The 20,166-nt window shown below is 30.6% G+C and overlaps 1 protein-coding gene across 7 annotated transcripts in view; it reads right to left on the bottom strand.

The window, feature by feature from the left end:
- Positions 1–20,166, bottom strand: part of CCDC88A (coiled-coil domain containing 88A) — a 116,353-nt gene that overhangs the window by 33,331 nt on the left and 62,856 nt on the right. For all 7 annotated transcript variants that reach the window (XM_006909592.2, XM_025045217.1, XM_025045213.1 and 4 more), the window contains 9 exons: positions 17,822–17,903; positions 15,846–16,004; positions 14,360–14,506; positions 13,699–13,843; positions 10,660–10,844; positions 7,722–7,859; positions 5,471–6,541; positions 4,040–4,167; positions 1,644–1,782 (listed from right to left, as the gene is read on the bottom strand). In XM_006909592.2, the coding sequence (XP_006909654.1) occupies positions 1,644–1,782; positions 4,040–4,167; positions 5,471–6,541; positions 7,722–7,859; positions 10,660–10,844; positions 13,699–13,843; positions 14,360–14,506; positions 15,846–16,004; positions 17,822–17,903 (2,194 nt within the window). The remainder of the gene's footprint in view (positions 1–1,643; positions 1,783–4,039; positions 4,168–5,470; positions 6,542–7,721; positions 7,860–10,659; positions 10,845–13,698; positions 13,844–14,359; positions 14,507–15,845; positions 16,005–17,821; positions 17,904–20,166) is intronic.

The raw sequence follows: 20,166 nt of genomic DNA, 5'->3' as shown, positions 1-20,166 counted from the left end.
AATAAATAAATCAATGACTTCTTTATTCAGATCTTGATCCACATATACTTACTGTAATTTATAAAGAGTGAGCAATCCAAGGATATATCTTATCCAAGGTTTTCTGGTGTGATTACAACCAAACCCTACTTTGAGAGAGCAAACTCAAAACTAACAACCTGGTCATCTTACATTACCAAAATCACCGTTTAACTTAAGCTCACTTCAATTTGAAATGATTACTGTTACACTTATCCTGAATCCTAGGAGACATTTATCATAAATTTCTAAATTAACCCAAATTTTATATTAAGGTAAGGATAAACATTTAAAATAATTCAACATTTAATGCAAACCTGAAGAAATTTTGTGACCCAGCAATAAACTGTTACTATTGAGTTAGAAAAGAATGATGTGAGACTAAAGGAAAAAGATGCCAAGACAGAATATAATTTAAAGGTTGGCAAGTGATCTACTAGATGTTCTGGGATCCTAATTTTTCCAGGGTTTCCTTTTTTTTTTCACTTTTCACACCCTAACAACATAGATGGGTGACATCATTTCCAGTCTTTTATCTTACATTAATTTCCCACAGGGTCTTTTCTTGTAGGCTTAGAAAGATTATAGACATAGGCAATTATTAAGGAGAACTAAGAATAAAACTCAAAGCTTCTCATTTTTAGCCCATTGTTCTTACAAGAAAGTGCCAAAAGTGCTTCCTTTACCTTATGTATCATTAATCAGAATCTCTAATTTCTGTCCACACAGAAAATAACATATTGTTGGAAGAGATGATGATTGCTGTGGAGCATAAAGCCTCAAAGCCAGGGCAGGTCCCACACACAGCCAATGTGAATCTCATCTACATGCACCTGAACTGTCATCTGTTAGGAAGATGACTGTCAGACAACTATGTGAAGAAGGACACCTGACAATGTCTTGCTATCTACTTGTGTTTCCTCTAGTGTTCTGAATCTAATAGTTCTAAATGTGGCCTATAGTTATCTTATAAATATGAATATTTAGTTGACTATAAAACAACTCCTGAGAGCACTGCAGAGATGATAAAAGAGAATAAACCAGAATACAATTCTCCCAATGTACTATTATATTAATCCTATGGAATGGGCAAGCCCCTTCAATTTCAATTTATTCACGTAGGGATAATAGATGGTTGTCTCTGTTTAGTTTACTTCAATGAATAATTCCAAATATCACAAGAAAACAGGATCTAGAAAACCTCAAATTTATGAGATCAGGTGCTTTCTTATACTACACATATGATTTCCCTCTACTTGGTATTCTCACACTCATATTTTTTGCCTATAGAACTTTTACCTGGATTCTCAATAGAAAAAGAATGTCAGAATGAAATGTCAGTACAAGAGAGCTTTTCCCAATGAAACAAGCCCTCGTTTTCCCTATCCCACTCTCACAATTCTGATATGTTCCTAACTACATGAAGACATAAAAACATGAAATAGGATTTAATAAATTATAGTGTATAGATAAAACAGTTGGTCATAAGCTATATGAAAAGATCTGTTTAAGAATACTCTCAAATTTAAGGAACAAAGTATTAATAAAACAATGTCATATTTTTATTTTGTACAACTTTCTCTCCAAATATATGACAATTAAAATTGTCTAAGGAAATCACTTACTGTTTTAAGTTCTTGGCGCAGTTGCTGGTTATAATTTGTGGATTCTTCTAATCGAGCTTCTAAAGCAGCAATTTTTTCCTCTTTTATTTCAAGGGACTTCTTTAGAGTAGATTCTAATTTTGATTCCAAAAGTTTATATCTATTATCCAAGTATAAAAATAATAAATGTTTATTACTGGAGATCATAAAATTATTTTTAAAGATAATTTATGACTACAGATACTGAGAGTAAGATAGACATCAGGTGAGATGATGGAAGGGAATGCTCAGCATATAAAATGAATGGAAAAGAGGCCTGAGAACCCTAGGAAACTACATTGGAAGAAAAGACACAAGAAGAGTTGTTAAAAGAAGACAAGAGTGATCACATATCACTGTTTACAACTCTACCACTAAAGTTACTTTGCTGCATTTCAGTTTGTCTATTTATACATTTGATTCCACAACTACACTATTCTTTTATGGCAAAAATAACTTTCTTAAAGAATAACTATCTTAATAATAATTGTATCTTCAAAGGAGGTCAGAGAGAATGATATCAATTGGAATGATGTAAAGGTTAGACTAACAAAAGAATTAAGGACAACATCTGAAATAAAAAGTAAAGACAGATACAGATATACATAAATTCCAAGATGGAAGGAATGAATGTTAAAGGAATTTGTGGCTGTGAGCTTCTATTTTCTTTGTGACATTACAGTTAATTTACTGACTGAAAAAAAAGCTGGGTTTGGTGGCTTAAGACATTTCTTTTCCAGATCTTCCAGATTCTATCATAGTTATTAAGTGCTCTCAATTCTATTGCCTAAAAGTTTTAGTTTAGTATATGTACTTATCTCTATGTCTAATGCTTTTATTATATAAATAAATATGTATGGATTAATAAAAGCATCACATCTTGTCTAGACTATTACAATAGCTTCCTAACTGGTCTCTGTGCCTCCAAATTGCCTTTTTTCTAATTAATCTTTCATTCACTCTAAGAGTTGCTCAACACACTTTTGTGCTTTATTTGCATGGACTGCCCTTCTCTAGTTTCTACTTTACAAATTTCTGTCATTCTTCAAGGTTCAGCTGAAGCATTACCATTTCTCTGATGCTTGATAACCAGCAGATAATAAGAGCTCAATTAACATTAGTTAATTGTATGAATTAAAGTTTGACAAGAGCACCATACAGTATGAAAGGCCCATCCAGAGCTGGATTCATAAATGTATAATACAGCATTGGTTATGGCAGCTACACAGTTTACCTTTTTTTTTTTGGTAATGGGAGTGGGGGGAGTCTACTTTTTAAATGTCTTACACATGGCAGGTAATAAATTTGTTTGAATAAAGAAGTGATGAATATTCAGTATATACATTAAAAGATAGTCAACTAAGTTGGCCCTTAGAACTATCTGCTTAACTCAAAATTTTTTCTCATGAAATATCTGTATAATTCATTCAATTATGGTTGCTTGAATTCACTGCTTGAGTAAATACCTCAAATTACTTCTATTTGTTATTATAGAACTAACCTTTAAAAGTATCAGTCTGTTCTATTAACTTTAAATTTCTAAGAATTACATAAACAAATCCCGTATGATCAGCATTAATTTTTCCTATATTTATTTAATATAGAATATAAATACCAGCAGTAATAATAGATGATAAAATATAAATTATCTAATTATAAAAATTCCAGTGAATTAGAATCTAGCCTACATAAAACAATATTCTTAACAATACACAGTTCTAGCTAGAATCATGTGGCTGACTAATGCTAAATAGCAGACTACTTGAAAATCTGTTTGATAGATTGTAATTTCCATGGGAGAATAGAAATTTCCTTTAAACATGTACCAATAATTCTCAAAATTAACCAGTATATAAGTTAATTTTTTTATTGTTTGTCAAAGCCTTAGTTTTCCACATTATTTTTACACCTTAATTGCTTCTCAATATATGTTCCTTTGTTTTGTACTTTTCTTTCATTTCTCTTTAAGTCCGTATTTTGGCATACAAAATAAATAAAGGAACTGAGGTACTTAAGCACATAATTCAAATAAAAAATAACTGCTTAAAATTACTGCATATTTCACCAGAGAGGGATTTGTTAGTAATGTCTCGTTCTACTTTCACAGGCAATTATAGCCTCTGATCTTGTGCTACCTGGGTAGCATGCTATTTCCCTATAACTGTATTTATATAATAACATTTTAGCATATTTTCTTATATTAACATTAGGTTGTATATATTTGATTTTTTACTTTTCTTTCTTACAGAACTTTTTCTAAGGGAAGAAAAGAACCAGAAATGGTGAAATTATAAATGTATATTTATATAGTACATGAAAGAGCCAATATTTAAGCAAAAAGTAATTTCAACTGTTTGCCAAACAGACTTAACACTCACCTGTCATCAGTACTTTGCTCATCATGCAAGAGTCGCTCTTTATTTAACCCTATCTTCTCAAGCTCATGAGTTAATTTTTCAAGATCATTATTCATTTGTTGAGTCTTCAATTTTTCACTCACCAAATCCTCATTTTAAAAGGAATGCAAAATTCACATAAGTGTCAAGAACATAAACATCTAAGAAATTCAGCCAAGATGCTAACTACCACAGTCCAGGAATACATATAATTCAAAGCGGGAAAGACAGAAGTATTAACTTTTCCTGCATCATTAAAAAGTAGTTAAGCAACAATATCATGAGGTAGTCCAAAGAACTGTTTTCTTTTTTTTTGCGGGGGGGGTAATACTTTTTACCTTTTTAGTTAAAAACTAAAAGGAGAAACTATTCACTCTTTACTTGTGAATATACACCTTACATGTGAGAACTGTGGGGAACAAAAAATATCCATTAATTTTTTTAATAACTGGCTAGAATTTTATTGCATTTTTTTCTATAAATATATGGTTGATACAACACCCACACAATGAAACTGTTGTTCACATCTGTAAGACTGTAGAACAGAAAGAAAAAAAATGAAAAGGCTCATAATGGTCCCTTCTCAATGCCTCTTGAGTAGAAATGCAGGCTTCTCAATGTGACTTTCTACCAGAATTCTAAGATATTTCTAAATTGAACTTAAAAGGTTATCATATACAATAAAGCATAGGGATAGCAAAAAAGAGTAAACCATGCTATCGTTTGATCTGTACCAACCATGTTTCACAGGACCTGTTGTCAATACACTCCTATAAATTTCAGAATTCTAAGCACACAGATCCAAGCACCTACCAGTTGTTCAGTGTTGACCTTTAAGTTCAATGTGATTGGCATTCTCTAGCTTAGAGGTCAAAATTTATGGAGCTTTGGAATCTGAAAGATCTGGATTTGAACCCAGGAATCCAACTCTGCTATTTATTAACTGTGTCATCCTAAATTACCTAATGTTGCTGAACCCTGGTTTTCTAATCTAATAGAGATCATACATACATAAAATATTGGTCATAAAAATTTTATAAATAGATATATAAATATAACTTATAAGATCCTTAGTCCAGTACTTGGCACATAGTTACCATTCAATAAATAACCTACGTTTTCTATTATACTTAGCATTTGTTAAGAGTTTTGATCAAATAGTTTAACATTATTTTGAAATAAAATTATAATGTAACAAGTTAGATACCACATGGAAACCTTCTTAAAAATAACAATTCACATGTACTTCTTAGTTTAATAAAAGTAGAAAACTTGGGAACAGTTTCTAGTTCTAACTCTAAATTTTTACTTTAGAACCATAAACAGATTACTGATGGGTTCTGATAAAACTTAAAGCCTTGAGTTAAAAAAATATAAAAAATATTTGCTTTAAATTTAGGTAACTATATTTACCTCACGTAATGTAACTAAAGTTTTTATATCAATAGTTGCTCTTTTCACAAGCTCCTTATTTTCTTTCTCTAATTCTTTCAGACGAATGCAGGATTCTTTATAAATACCAATCTCTTTGAATAGAGTTTTGTTTTCTTTTTCCAAATTTCCAATTTTCACATTATTTTCTTCTAATGTGGTATCTTTTATTTCTGCTTGTTGTCGGAGTCTCTTGTTTTCTTTCTCCAGTTGTTTCTTATCCTTTTCCAGTTGAGAAGTCTCTTGTTCTAATGATTTATTTTCTTTTTCTAGCTGTTCTAGTCTTTTGCTAGATATTTTTAACTCTTCTAGGTTTTTTTGCAATGTTTGGTTTTCCATCTCTAAATCCTGAAGTTCACTCTCTAATTGCTGAATTTTTTTATTGCTGTTTTCTAGAGCCTTCTGTAGCCTTTGATTTTCTGTATCTAAACCCTGGTAGCTAACTTCTAAGCGTTCTGTTTTCTTGAAAGATGCTTTCATGAGCTCTAAACCTTTCTTAAGTTGTTCTTTTTCACTTTCTAGTTCTTTATTTTCTAGTTGTAGCTGAGCCATTTTCATGCTTGTACACTTCAAAGATTCCACATTCCTACGCAGTTCCAAGTTTTCCTCGTCAAGTTGAGAATTCTCTTTCTCTAGGGATTCTAACTGAAAAGTAAGGTTCTTAAAGCTATCCAATCTTTTTCTAATTTTCCTATTTTCTCTCTCTAGCTCTGAATTTTCTTGTTCCAGGGACTCAATTTTTTCACAAGTAATTTTTAAATTAGTTATCTTTTTCTGTAACGATTCATTTTCTTTTTCAAGATGATGCAACTCATTTTCAAGTTCTTCTGCTCGTTCTCCTTTTTCTTTATAATGTTCCAATTCTTTTCTAATTTGTCTTTTTTCAAATTCAATCTTGCTTAGCTTGCTACTTGTTTCTTTAATAGATTCATGGAGAATTCTATTTTCCTTTTCAATGTCCTTCACCCTTGCTTCAGCACTTATCTGGGAGCGCTGCCTTAAGGAAGACACAGTTTGATTTAGATGTTCATTTTCTTGTTCCAGTATTTTAATCTAATTTAAAAGGAAAAAAGAAAAAACTTAATTGAGTAAGAACTAAATGTTTTAAATTACATAGTTATTCCCTTCAAAAACCAAACAGGGAAATGAGAACATAAAAGGGTCTTAGCATGTCTATTCTAATTCTGACAAATATTTACTGAGACCACTGTATACATGTACTGCCAGGTCATTAAAGTTCATGTCTTTAGGGAGTTCATAATGTAAAGGAATGCTTAAGGGAGATATGTTTAATATCAATCAAAGTGACCTTCAGATTATTTATAATTTGCATGTTTGCATGTTTCAAATTCAAATATGAATATATGTATTCATTTCACATATATCTCCTTGAACATATAAGCTTTAACTTTCATAAATAAATTCTGCAATGCCTATACACAGAGGGTCCTCCGTAAATATTTGCTGTATTGTATACATGGGTGTGTATATATATTTATGTGTTCATTCCTCAAAAGAATTCTAATTTGGAAACATCGAAATAACAAAATCTCCTGTACATTTGAAAACTAATCCATTCAATTTATGGCATAGCCTAATATAACAGTTTTCAAAATTTCTGTGTTAAACAATCCCCTCAGAAGTTTATAAAAATACAGATTCATCTTTAGCTCTAAAATTTTTGTTCTGTAGCTCTAAAGAAATCTGTATTTTTATAGGTTGACTGAGAACTATACTTAGATAATATAAAACAAATCATTTTACATCTAAAAAATAAATGTAAAATTTTAAATAGCAAGTCACTCTATCCAGTTTTGTTTCCTCAAGCATAAAATAAATATTTGAAAGTAAGTCTGAAAGCATCCAAGGTGGTTGCTGTCCCACTTCTTCCTTTTTAGTAGAGTCAGTGTACAGCTGCATTACTCCCCAACTCCACTCCACAGCCGTTCTCCACAGACACTTGCAAGAACTTGAAATCACAGGTAATGCAAAACCGTATGTAAGATAATTATTAATTTTACTGGCAATTTTAGAAAGTCTAAAATAAGCTTCCTCTTTAGCTTTCATAAAATATCTGACATAGAAAGTGAGGTAAACTCATAGTTACTTTAAAATCTAAAAGATTCTGAAATATTTTTCTCTTTAAAGTTATATGGACTTTTTTTGCATAAATTATACAATAACTTTTGTTAATTAATTTTAAAACAGAATGCTTAATAGGAAATTTATGAACCTGTCTCTCTGAATTTTCTCTAAGAGTTTCGATTGTCTTTTCAAGCTGAGCTTTCTCCTTCATTAGATCTTTGCTTAAATTCTGACAATTCTGAAGACTTTGCTTTTCTTGAATAATCTCATTTTCAAGAATTTCAACCTGGAGAAAATTAAAACATAAAACAATACATCATAAAGTATTTTACAACAATGGAAATATGCCAAACAAAAGATAATTATTAAATTAATGATAAAATACATTTTTAATGCCCAAATGGTGAAATTTAAGAATTTAGTAGAGAAATTCAAGTAACATTCCATGCTAATTTTGGCAGCTATATAAAATATGCAGACATGACTATTTTTCTTATCCTCTGAATCTCTGAGGGCAAATTTCTACTTGTAAGCACAAAAACAAATCCAAATGAATATATGATAGTTATGTGCTATAAGAAGATTATATAGTCTTATTGAAAGGCTCTCTTGGCTTGAGTGACTTTAGAATATAAAATTTTAATTATAGTCAAGGAATTTCTGCATACAAAAAAAAAGAGAATATAAAAAGCATTAAGGAAAAGATGAGAAATGGTGTAAGTTTAATGAGGAAACGAGGAACTTATTTTACAATAAAAAGGAAAAAAGGAGAATACTGGAGAAAATGAGCTGAACAAAACTCAGCAAATATTTATATTCTAGGTCTAAATTTTCAATTACACATTTGAAAGATATAATAAAGTATGTGGTTAATAAATATGAAAAAGCAAATTTAAGTTTACAATATGCTATATATCACTGATTTTCCCATTATAATATATCACATTCAAATCAGGTAGTTAAAAAAATAAAAGATTTAGCTATAGTAAATATTCCACATCAAGTTTAAATATTACTTAAATCTTCATATTGATAGTGAAGAACTCTAAGCATTTTAATAGTCTTACATAAAGCAAGTTGAATTTTTCTATTTTAACATCAGTGGAAGATAAATCACACTTGGAAAACACTCTTCCAGTAATATCTCAAAAGCATCAAGTCACAAATCTCTTCCAGGAACTGAATTCAACATTAATTTTACATGTTTACAAAGCTTTTAGTTATTAATAACTAATTAAACTGGCTCTCCCTTTACAGATGAATATGTAGACAACAATTATTTCAATTCATTTGTCGTTTAACATCAGTGGGATTCAAGTGAAGCGTTTGATTTACAAAAGACAAAAGACATCTTTTATACAATGAATTTATCAAAAATTGCTAGACTCACTAATTTACAATATTAGACATCAAGGACAATTATAATTTACAGATCCAATTATAATGACAACCAAAATAAAACTGTTCCAAGTTCTAAATGACCACTCCTACTTGAACACTATATTGTCAAACGCTTAAGATTATTTGATTAATGGACTAAAGATGATACAAAAATGTTTTAAAAGAGTAAAAATATTGCAAGAAAATCAGATGTCTAACTGCATTATCTAAGGCAGTGGTCTTCAAAGTATGATTCCAAAACAGCAGAATCAGCATCACCAAGGAACTTCTTAGAAATGAGAATGCTTAGCTCCTACCCAGAGCCTACCAAAAATCAGGGCTCTTACGCGTGTGATTCAGCAATCCGCGTTTTTAACAAGCTCTAAGGTGATTATGATGCATACTATATATAGTTCAAAAATCACTGGTCTAAAAGTTAGGGATATTTCATAACTGAGATTCTAGAAACCCAGAATCTATCCAAGGAAAAATCAGACACAGATAGGAGCCTAGAACATTTTTTCACGGTGAAACCAAGAAGCTCTGAAGGAGTGCTAAGGCTGTGTCACAGAATTCAGGAAGCAGCTTCAGTGGGACAGCAAAAAAAAAAAAAAAAAAATGCAGTAGATTGAAACACTTCAAATATTTTTAAATCTATTGAGTTCATAATGACAATAAAACAAACAATAAACTCACTCACTTATCTCAGGAGGATATGAGAGAACCAATTCATTATTAGGAAACTGGTAAATAAAGAGATAGATTCAAACATTTATCCTGTTTTTCCTGTAAGAGCTATGCCTCAGAATAACAAATGGTGTTTGTTTTCTTAAAACCAGTAGTTTTTAAAAAGAAAAGTTTTTCCTCATAGAAATACTCTTAGCTATCAAATTAAGAAGGGAGGATTATATTTAAAATATCAGGATTTTGTAATCTCTGATTAATTAAGATTTCCCAGCAAATCATTTTCCACGTCACAAAAAGAGAGACAGGCATATGCCTTCTGATTGAAATATACATACTCCATATGAATATTCTTACTAAAAATTCAATTTGAACCTGACTAAGCCTACAAATAAAAGAGTCAATATAGGGAACAAAAGAACTTAAGTGACAAAAAGAATGCAATCAGCAAAATCTAGATTGTGGGGAAACTCTACTAAACAAATAACTTGGTTTCTTCCACAGAAACATTGCTAGGAAAAAAGAGTAAACCTATAGGATAAAAAAGACTTAAGGAACACATCAATTGATTGAATATATTTGATCTTATTTGGATTCAAATTCAAACAAAATGTAAAAAAAAAAAAAATAGAATTAGAGAAATTGTAATGCTGACTAAAAATTATTATTTTTAAGTGGGATAATGTCACTGTTCTTTTTTTTTTTAATTTCTTACTTTTTAGAGCTATATACTAAGATATTTCTTGGTGAAATGATACCATGTCTAGGATTTACTTCAAAATAATCTAGTGGTTTGCGAGGAGAGTAGGCAGGGGTAGAAGTAAGACTAGATGTAAATTAAAAATTGTTGAAGCTGAATAATGAGTATAGGATTTCATTTACTTCACATTTATGTATGTTTGAACATTTCCATAAGTCGAAATAATATTGAGAGCACATTAAAAACTGGAAAATTAATGTTTTACTGCAGTGCTATTTATACTTTTACATACTTTTTAAAAATTATATTAATTTTTATTTACCTTTTTACTTAGTCTTTGATTTTCTTTTTCAATTTTCAGGATTTTAGAAGTGTTACCTTCTGCAGAATCCACAGTACTCCGAAGCTCTTCTACAGTTTTTGTTAAACTCTGGTTTTCCATCTCCAACTTCAATAATCTACTTGATGTCAACTCATTCACCTCATGGCCCAAGGATTTTTGTGGTGCTATAATATTGAAAAATAAGTCATTGCTAAAACTATATTTACAGTTTACTATTTAAAATGCTGAGTGTAAATGTATGACATCACTTGGTCCTTAACTATATAAAAAATTTATTAAGTTATACAAGAGAGATACAATGGAAAAAATTAACTGACAAACAAAAGACAGGTAAATCTTGAATTTTTAATGCACCCATAAGCATTCCAGTGAGGAAAAATTACAAAATTTAGACTGAAGAGATTAGAGTTTCAGTTCTAGTTCCATAAGAAATTAACTACTTGACAGTACCCAAGCCACTTTAACCTCAATGAGTCTTAGGTTACTTGTACGAAATATAGTTATTGGCCTGTGTATCTCATAGTCATTGTGTAACTCAAATAAGAAGAAGTATAAAGCACATCCTATGCCACACTTTCAAAATTTAAAAGAAGACAGTCTGAGGGGAAAAATTCCTAATCTGATTCTGAGAAAGACAAGACTGGTCACCTTGAAAAAGTCTTTCTCTAAATGAAGAATCCCTGTTAAATTAGGTGTAAAGAACAACATCTACTCCATTTTGTCAAGGGAAATCATCTTTCTAAGTAGATTAGAGCACTGCATTTTTAACATAAGAATATTGTTTCTAGTTCTGTAAATGACTGCTCTCTGGTAAGCCCCCAAATAATTATTTTTAATGACTCTATAGCAGACTCACTGAATATTTTGATAATATAAAGATATTAGGATTTATAAATTTATTTTGAAATTCTAGATATCAGGAAGAAAAATGGATAGAAGTATAGGAGAGCATTTCTAGGTCTGTCTACTTTTGTATGTTTCAAATTCTCCATCATAAAAAGCAAAGAAACACACACACAAACACACACAAAACATTATCTCCATAAGTGTATATTTTTTTACAAAATTAGATATGGTAAAATATCTCCCAGATTTTAAGTAAAGAAAGTTTCAATTCTTATTTCCAGCTTTTGTTCTACTCAGCATACTGTTAATCTTTTCTTAAAAGCTGGTATACTAGATAGTTACTGACTTAAAATTCCATTAGTTGTCCAAGTCTTCTTTCATAAAACTCTAATTCATGATTTGTAGTCATCATTTCGAATTAACAAGATTAGGCTAAAATACATGCTATGCCTTAATAATACTTTCAATACTATGACTGTGCTTCAAATCAAAGCAGCTTCAAGTCAGACTATGAAGAATTAAAAAGGATGCTTATAACACATTTTTAACATGAAAGAATGCCAATATTATAATCTTAGGTGAAAAAAGGAACCTAAATTGTATATACACATTGATCCCATGATGACTACAATGCACCTATGTGTATGTAAAAAATTTCTAGAAGCAAATTTTTTGAAATGTAAAAGAAATTATTAGTGACTTTTACCTCCTCCTTTATATTTTTCACATTTTGTACATTTTCTAGAAAGTACCTTGTATAATTTAAAAGAAAAAAAACTGACACCGCATTAAAATAAATATTCAGGTCTATGGCCTCAGCTAAGAATAACTGCAAAACAACTGTAATATAATGATAATAATAATTATAATAATTCTTAACATTCAAATGTTTACTATTTACCAGGCACTGTTTTAGGGACTTCATAAGTATTAAGAAATTCAATCCTCACAACAACCCTACAAGGTATTTACTATTATTGGCCTCACTTAATAGACGATGACACTTTTAACAGTGTAGATTTTAACTACTTTAGAGGTAGAAAACATTTAAGTACAAATTGCTTTCTTTCTAACTCAATTCACAAGGAATACAATAAAAAAAAGTTCCACAAATATTTTAAGTAATACATCTCAGCAACTTCACTGGCTGTAGAGAATTTACATGGGGTCCTAGAATTTGGTTCTAGGAAAAGTATAAAACTAGGAAAAGCCTAATAGTAATAAATATGAGTCATCTGTAGAAGTTAATTATTCTCTAAGACCAGACTATAAGCTCTCTCAGACTTTATGTCTACCACACCACTATATCCTCAGGGCCTGGTATAACATTTTACACACGATAAGTGCTTAATAAATATCTACTGAAGGAAGGAAAGCAGGTGGAATAGTCCAATGCTGGGTAACTGAGGAATTAGGGAACTATTCTAATTCAAATAAATGTGACCTGAGTGTAATTTCAATAAAGTATATCAGTATTAGCATAATCAAAGCTAATAACCCAAAGCATAATAACCCAAATAACTGTACTGTATGTATATACTCAGTTTTAAGACACAGGACAAGTCAATAATAGAGCTTAAGAAAAAAAAGCCAAGATCTAAAAATTTATCTGGCGGTCTTTCATTATCTCCAGGGTATAAATGAACTGTAGCAGTTGGTAGGTATAATCCTAAAATGGAGAATACATATATTGATGAAAGTAGCCATGAAGATCCTTAACTTGCTTTATTCTGGCTACATATTCACCTGAGAATCTTCCCAGGACGTTTTGACTTCCTGTTTAGATTTGCTTGTAATCAAAGAACATGCTGACCAGATGATATGACTTTTCTGTTCTATTTAGTAGATGGCTATATTTCTCAAAATAAATTAATAAACTGGTATTTCAGTTTCTTATGATATTAACATGAAAAAATTGCCTAAACCACTGATCAAATCTGTTATTTCACTCAAAAAAGTTGATTTGTAAGATATGCAAAGATAACCAGACCCAGGAATGTGGAAATAACATATTACTCTGTGAAATCATATCTAGGGACACAGCTGGCCTTCAGAGACATCTCAAGCTGGAGAAAATAAAGAACTGCAATAAAATATCCAGAAATATAAGCATAAATACAATTTCATTTATTCACCAATCCATTTAAATACATAGAACAATATTGAGAATACCTTCAGAAAGTTCACTAGTTCTAGATATTTGTTCCAGCTCCCAGCCGAGATGTAATGATTCATCCATACTTTGTTTCTGTGCCATTTCCAAAGTCATATTTTCTTCCATTAATTCTTCAATCTTTTTTCTATCCATATCACGTTCCTTTTTTATTGGCAGGGAATATGGAGAGAAAAGAAAGCTAAGAAACAGTAAAATTTCAAGCTAATAATGTATTATCAGAATGAGAATAAATCTTGAGTTCCTAAACATTTTTCACAGTTTGAAGAACAATAATTAGTTATTATAATTACTACAACTGGTCATTAAGCTGACCAGGTGTCTGACACCCTTTTAAAGTGATCTTTGGGGACATCGAAAACTCTTCTTCATAGTCAATATATTATTTTAGTAATAATAACAAATGATTCTGACCCAGTGCTGAGTGGTTTTATTTCTGTATTTTAAAGGCATGTTTACACAATAGCTTATTAGTTTTCTGAAAAATACAAGACAAAATAAATAATATTCCTCTGTAACAAAAGCATAAATTTATTTAGCTCTCTCTTCTTTGATAAAGCATCAAGGACACTGGCCATCCTTTGCCGTTATAGAGAAATCAGATGAAACTTAGAATTTTTCCTTAGAGGCCATGTAATTGATCTACTTTACAATACTTACCATTTCCATATCATGCAATTTAGCCTTTAGCTGTAAATTCTCTTTTTCTAATTCATGTAATTTATCAGAACGCGCTCGGGTTCCTTCTAATTGGTCTTCCAACATGGTTTTTGTTTCTAATAAAACTTGATTGTCTTCTTTTAATTCCTATAAACATTTCAAATAGGCTTTATTTATCACAAACGTGTTAATATTGGTTAATTTTTTAAAGTTCTGAAACAAAAATTCTTTATATGCAAGAGTAAAGCTACTGAGTAATGTTTTCTTGGTTTCATTTTGCCCTGGAATTTAAGCTATTACACAAACAAAATACTCAGTACTTATATTAGGATGAGTAACACTACTCACTATAATTTCATATGAAATTGTCAGAGTACATTTAAATTCCTTAGTCACAAGGATAAGGAACTAAGTATAAGTAGTCTTGCAGATATTTAAGAGACACAAATCTCCATAAAATCAGGGCTTAATATATTTGTTGAAATAGACTTGAAGATTTTTCTCCACTTAAACTATAGCTTGAAAGTGAAGGGTTTGGGGTGTTTAAGTACAATTCCAAGACTTGAACTAATACTCACATAAATCATAAACTGAGGCTCTATCAATAAATATTCTACATAAGCATCTTGAGAAAATGTTTAAAATCCCTAGCATCTGTTTTGAAGATATATGTTCACAAACCTACCTTGCTAAATTATACGCTTGCAGTTTACAAAGTTAAGAGAAAGTATATTAAAACAGTGGCATCTATAAGGACCCCTTAACAGTACCATGCAGACCCCATATCTTTGTAGTCTATTGAGTCTATTTTTGGTAACTGTCAGGCACAAATGTTCTAACTACTTTCTCTTATAATGTCTTCACTTTTTGCATATTCTTCTCTTCTTACTCCCATATTAAAAGTGAACAAAATCTCCACTGCTTACAATGAGGAAGTTAACTGAGAAAGGAAAAAAAGGATGTAGATACAAGGAGTGTCAATTTCTTGCTGTCAAACTCACCTTCATGTAACACTGAACTGCAATCATAAGTAAAGAAAATTGTTTTTCCTAATTTGTTCATGTAAAATGTTATATAATTTGTTGAGAGAGAGTGCATGTGTGTGCATAAGTTCCTTTACTGATTCTAATTTAGCAGTCTGTGTTGAGAATTGATCAGCGACATGTTTGCTTTCACTTCTAGGAACAAGCTTTAAATCAGCAGAGAGAAACACTTTATTGTGACTCTGAGGGAAGGACTTCCAAAGACTGGTATACCTGTAATGCTACACGAAGGAATGAAAGAAGAGCGCCAAAGAGTTCAATAAAATTAATAATGTCCCAAAGTCCTTTTTTAAAATTCTAAGCAATCTGCTGATCCTATCATAAATTAAATATTTGAAGGTATTTACAGTATGCTCAACATTTCAAGAGTTCCATACATTAAGTGAATTTAAAAACAAAACAAAACAAAAAACACTGTGAATAGTTTAAATTATGCAACATACCTCAACTCTTGCCTTATAAAATTCAATATCATGTAACCTCTCTTTATATCTGCTGACTTCACTTTCAAGTTTATCAACTCTGATTGCCTTCTCTCGAAGTGCATCTAATTCATCTCGGTACATTCTCGCAGAACGAGCATCCGAAAGCAAATTCATGTTCTAAATATAAATAAATATTAATATTTTAAATATTATTTTCTATTTTCAAACTGATCATCCTTGGTTGCACAACTTGATGAATCTACTAAAAATTCAATAAACTATATCTTTAAAAGTGTTAATTTTCTGGTAAATAAATTAAATCTCAATTAAGTTGTATCTTAAAATGAAGAGATATAAAGCCTTTCTTTTTACTACTAATACAAAGTATTTTAAACATGTTTATGTACAGCATACAAACATATTTTTTTACAATTTTTTTATATAATATTCTGCATCAGGAATGTAAAAAATATTCAGGATATTTTAAAATAAGAACCTCTGCTAATCAATCATTTGGAATTAATTTAAGGTAAAAGAGTTACCTTTAAAATATAAGACAGTAAAAATACAGAAGAGCAAAATGTATTACTAAAGTTGATCATTAGTTGTTTTAGAGGGAAAAAAAAGTTTCTATCTAGATATGCTGTAACATGCTAAAATGCTGCTGATTTTTTAAATTATTCCAAGTAAAATGATTACTGCATGTGATTAATGCCAAGTGAAACAAATATTAAAATTCAACCTTTTAAAAGCCTCATAATCCTTTAGGACAGTAGTTATCAAAGTGTGATCCAGGAACATCTGTTCTTTCAGGGTGTTCGTAAGGTCAAAACTATTTTCATAATAATTCTAAGAAACTCTCATTCTCTCATGAGGGCACTGTAGAGTTTTCCAGAGGTTACATGGCATGTGATATCTTAACAGACTGAATACAGAAATAAACATGAGATTCTAGCAGTGTTTAATTAAGCCAGGCATTACTAAAGAGATTTCCAAAAATGCAAAGAGTACCATTCTAATTACTTTTTGTTATGGAAAATAATGGTTATATAGTTAAAATATAATTTTTATGTTAACATGGAATGGGTCAAGTATTATTTTAGAAATTCTTAGTTTCAATTTCTAATACAGTAAATACAAGTAGATATAATCCTCAGTAATTTTTAAGAGCAGAAAAGAGTCTTGAGATCGAAAAGATTGACAAATCTGTTTTAGAGGAAACGCACGTACAAAAACTCTGCTACCAAGAAGTGGAAGAGCAGCCACAGCATATACACAAATAAAGATTATGAGTTCCAGTCTCATACATCTAGAAAGGTCCCAGTTTATGATCCTGCAAGTAGAGTATTCCCTTAAATTAAAATGGCACGTAAGGGGAAGAAAATGGTCCATCCTTATCCCAATCCATACCATTTATGGGTGAAAGAAGACCTCATGCACTACCTCCAAATGGAAACAAAACATTATGGAGTGATTAAAAGAAGTGAATTCTTAAACAAATTGGTTAAAGATGAAAAAACACAAAGCTTTAATAAAAATAAATTACAAAAAGTAAAAGGCTTTGATCTTATTTAATACGAAAGAATGAAAAATTAAAAAGCATTGTCATATATAAATTAACATAAAGCACCATCAGAGAGTGGAGACGCAGGGAGATCAAAATAAGCAGCACAATTTACAGTAGAGTTCCAGCTTCCAAGTCTACAGAAGCCAAGTACACAAAAAAAGAGAAACTTAGAACCACCCCAGTCCTAAGAGGCTCCTTTGAATCTTAGCAAAGTTTAAATAGCACTGATATAGAAGAAAGAAAAGTCCAAAGACCTTGATTTCTAGTTTTGGCTCTGGCATTTTTGAAGAGAGAAACACTAAAAAAGTCATTATATCTCTTTAAGCCTCAGTAATCTCATAAAGCATTAAAGTAAAGGTTATAAATTATATGGAGAAAAATCAATTTCCAATTACTTAGTAGTCTCATATAAGTTCCAGGTACAAACCTCTTGCTGCAGCCTTTTTAGTTCTATTTCCATTTGTTCAAGTTCTTGTTTACAGTCCAGCAACTGTTCAGTCTTTTCTTCCCTTAAATGCAAAAAATATTTATTAAAGAATGAGCTTACTTCTTTCAAAAACTATGATCATCATCTACATTAACAAATGTATTATCATTAACTAAATTTCTAGTTGAACACAATTATCCATGACTCCAATCCTGGAGGAAAAGACAAAAAAAATTGATACTAGTAATTTATATGATTAGACATCATCAATCAAACTCCCTCTAAAGTTCTCCAAAGGCAAACTTCAATAAGTGACATCTTCATAGTTCATAAGGTAGTTTCTCTCTATCTTTTCTGACATCCTCCATTCCTAATATCCTTCCTCTTTCTCGTTCTCTCCGTGTCTGCATAGTCAAAGACAAATAAGCTGGAAGAGTTTCTATGCAAGGCAATATTATCTGGGTCTGAGACTTATAAAGGTCTCCAAACTATTACCAACCTTTATAATAGCCTAAGGGAAATGATATACTGCTGCAGATACCTAAAATCTTTATAACTTTATTGGTATCTTCCCAGAAGGTTATAAACATCCTTAAATTTCTATTTTTTTTTTCTCTTTACACTGCTTTACTTCTAACTCCTGATTTCTATCTCCGCTTCAGAGCCAAGTTCCTCAAAGTCTCCATCATCTCTATTTTTCCACCTTCTGTTTCTTAATAATAAAAGGTAAATGTTCATTGTAGAAAACAATTTGTTGTTGACATCTCCTCATGCCCATACATTTTTCAAAACCATAACTTTTAATATAAAAATATTCCCTTTGATAGAGGAACCATAATTTACTTAAGTGGATTCTATTTTTCACTGTAATAAATAATGTTTTGGTAAATGAACTCTATATCTAAAACCCTGTGTAGTTTAGGACATATTTCTAAAAGTACATTACAGGCTAATAGGTACTTGATATACACTGTCAAACTGCCCTCCAGTAAGGTCATTATCAATTTATAATGCAACAGCAGAGGATAAAAGTGCCTATATGTGAAACAATTTAACAAGTGAAAAGTACTGTCACTGTTCTAATTTCCATTATTTGAATGCTAGGAAAGACTAATTTTGTTTTTTAATGTTTGTGACAATAAAATTTCTTCTGACAAAAAACTATTACCTATTGTGATTTGTAAGATATTTCTTACAAATATTTCTTCATGGATTGTCAATGTTTTTTTAAAAATTGTAAACAATTCTATTTTTTTTGGTGGTAACATATATATAAAATTGCAATGTTAAGCATTTTTAAGAAAACAATTTAGTGGCATAAATTATATTTACAATGTTGTTAAACTATCACTACTATCATCCCCAAAACTTTTTCATCACCCGAAACAGACACATCGTACCCAGTAAGCCGTAACTCCCCCATTCCACAGCCTCTACTTCTAATCTACTTTCTGTCTCTCTTATTAAAGATATTTCATTTAAGTGGAATCATACATTTGTCCTTCTGTATTTGGTTTCTCACTTAAATTGTTTTCAAGGCTCATCCACGTTGTAGTAGGTATCAGAATTTCATTCTTTTTTATGGCTGAATAACAAATTCTATCAAATGATTACAGCACATTTTATTCATCCATCCATCCATCCATTCATTGACACTTGCGTTGTTTCCACCTTTTGGCTATTGGGGATAATACCACAATGAAGAATGGTATATAAGTTTGAGTCCGCTTTAAATTTGGGGGGATGTACAAGTTTGAGTCCGCTTTAAATTTCGGGGGGGGATGTACTTAGGAATGGAATTGTAGGGTCATATGAAAATTCTATGTTTAACTTTTTGAGGAATATTGTCAAATGCTTTTTAATTTTACTTACTTTTTAATTTTTTCTGAACGTTTATATATTTGATTTTTTATACATATAGAACAATCATCTTTTATAAATACTGTTGTTAAATGTGTGTGTGTGTGTGTGCGTGTGTGTATTTAGAAATACTTCTTTTGCTTTTTTGTAAAGCTCTTCCCTACCTAGAGAATAAACATATATTCATTTAAATATATCTGCTTCTTTCAGCATTATATCATTTTTTAATATTTAGCTCTTTAATCCATCTGAAATTCACTCTGGTGGATGAGAGGTATAAATTTAAATAATTTTTCCAAAAGAGTTACCCAGGAGTTTGAACTTCATTAATAAAATAATTCCTTTTGTGCACTCATTTATTTGACCATTCTATCTATAGCAATGAGGCTTCCATCCACACCTCCCCACAGATACTTTTTCATAGTTGATTACCTCCTTATTGCCAAATCCAATGATTATTTTCAGAACTTTCTGAAGAATTTAAT

This window comes from Pteropus alecto, unplaced genomic scaffold, assembly GCF_000325575.1.
Source record: "Pteropus alecto unplaced genomic scaffold, ASM32557v1 scaffold131, whole genome shotgun sequence".
Taxonomy (NCBI): domain Eukaryota; kingdom Metazoa; phylum Chordata; class Mammalia; order Chiroptera; family Pteropodidae; genus Pteropus; species Pteropus alecto.
This window is presented reverse-complemented; position numbering and strand designations above follow the sequence as displayed.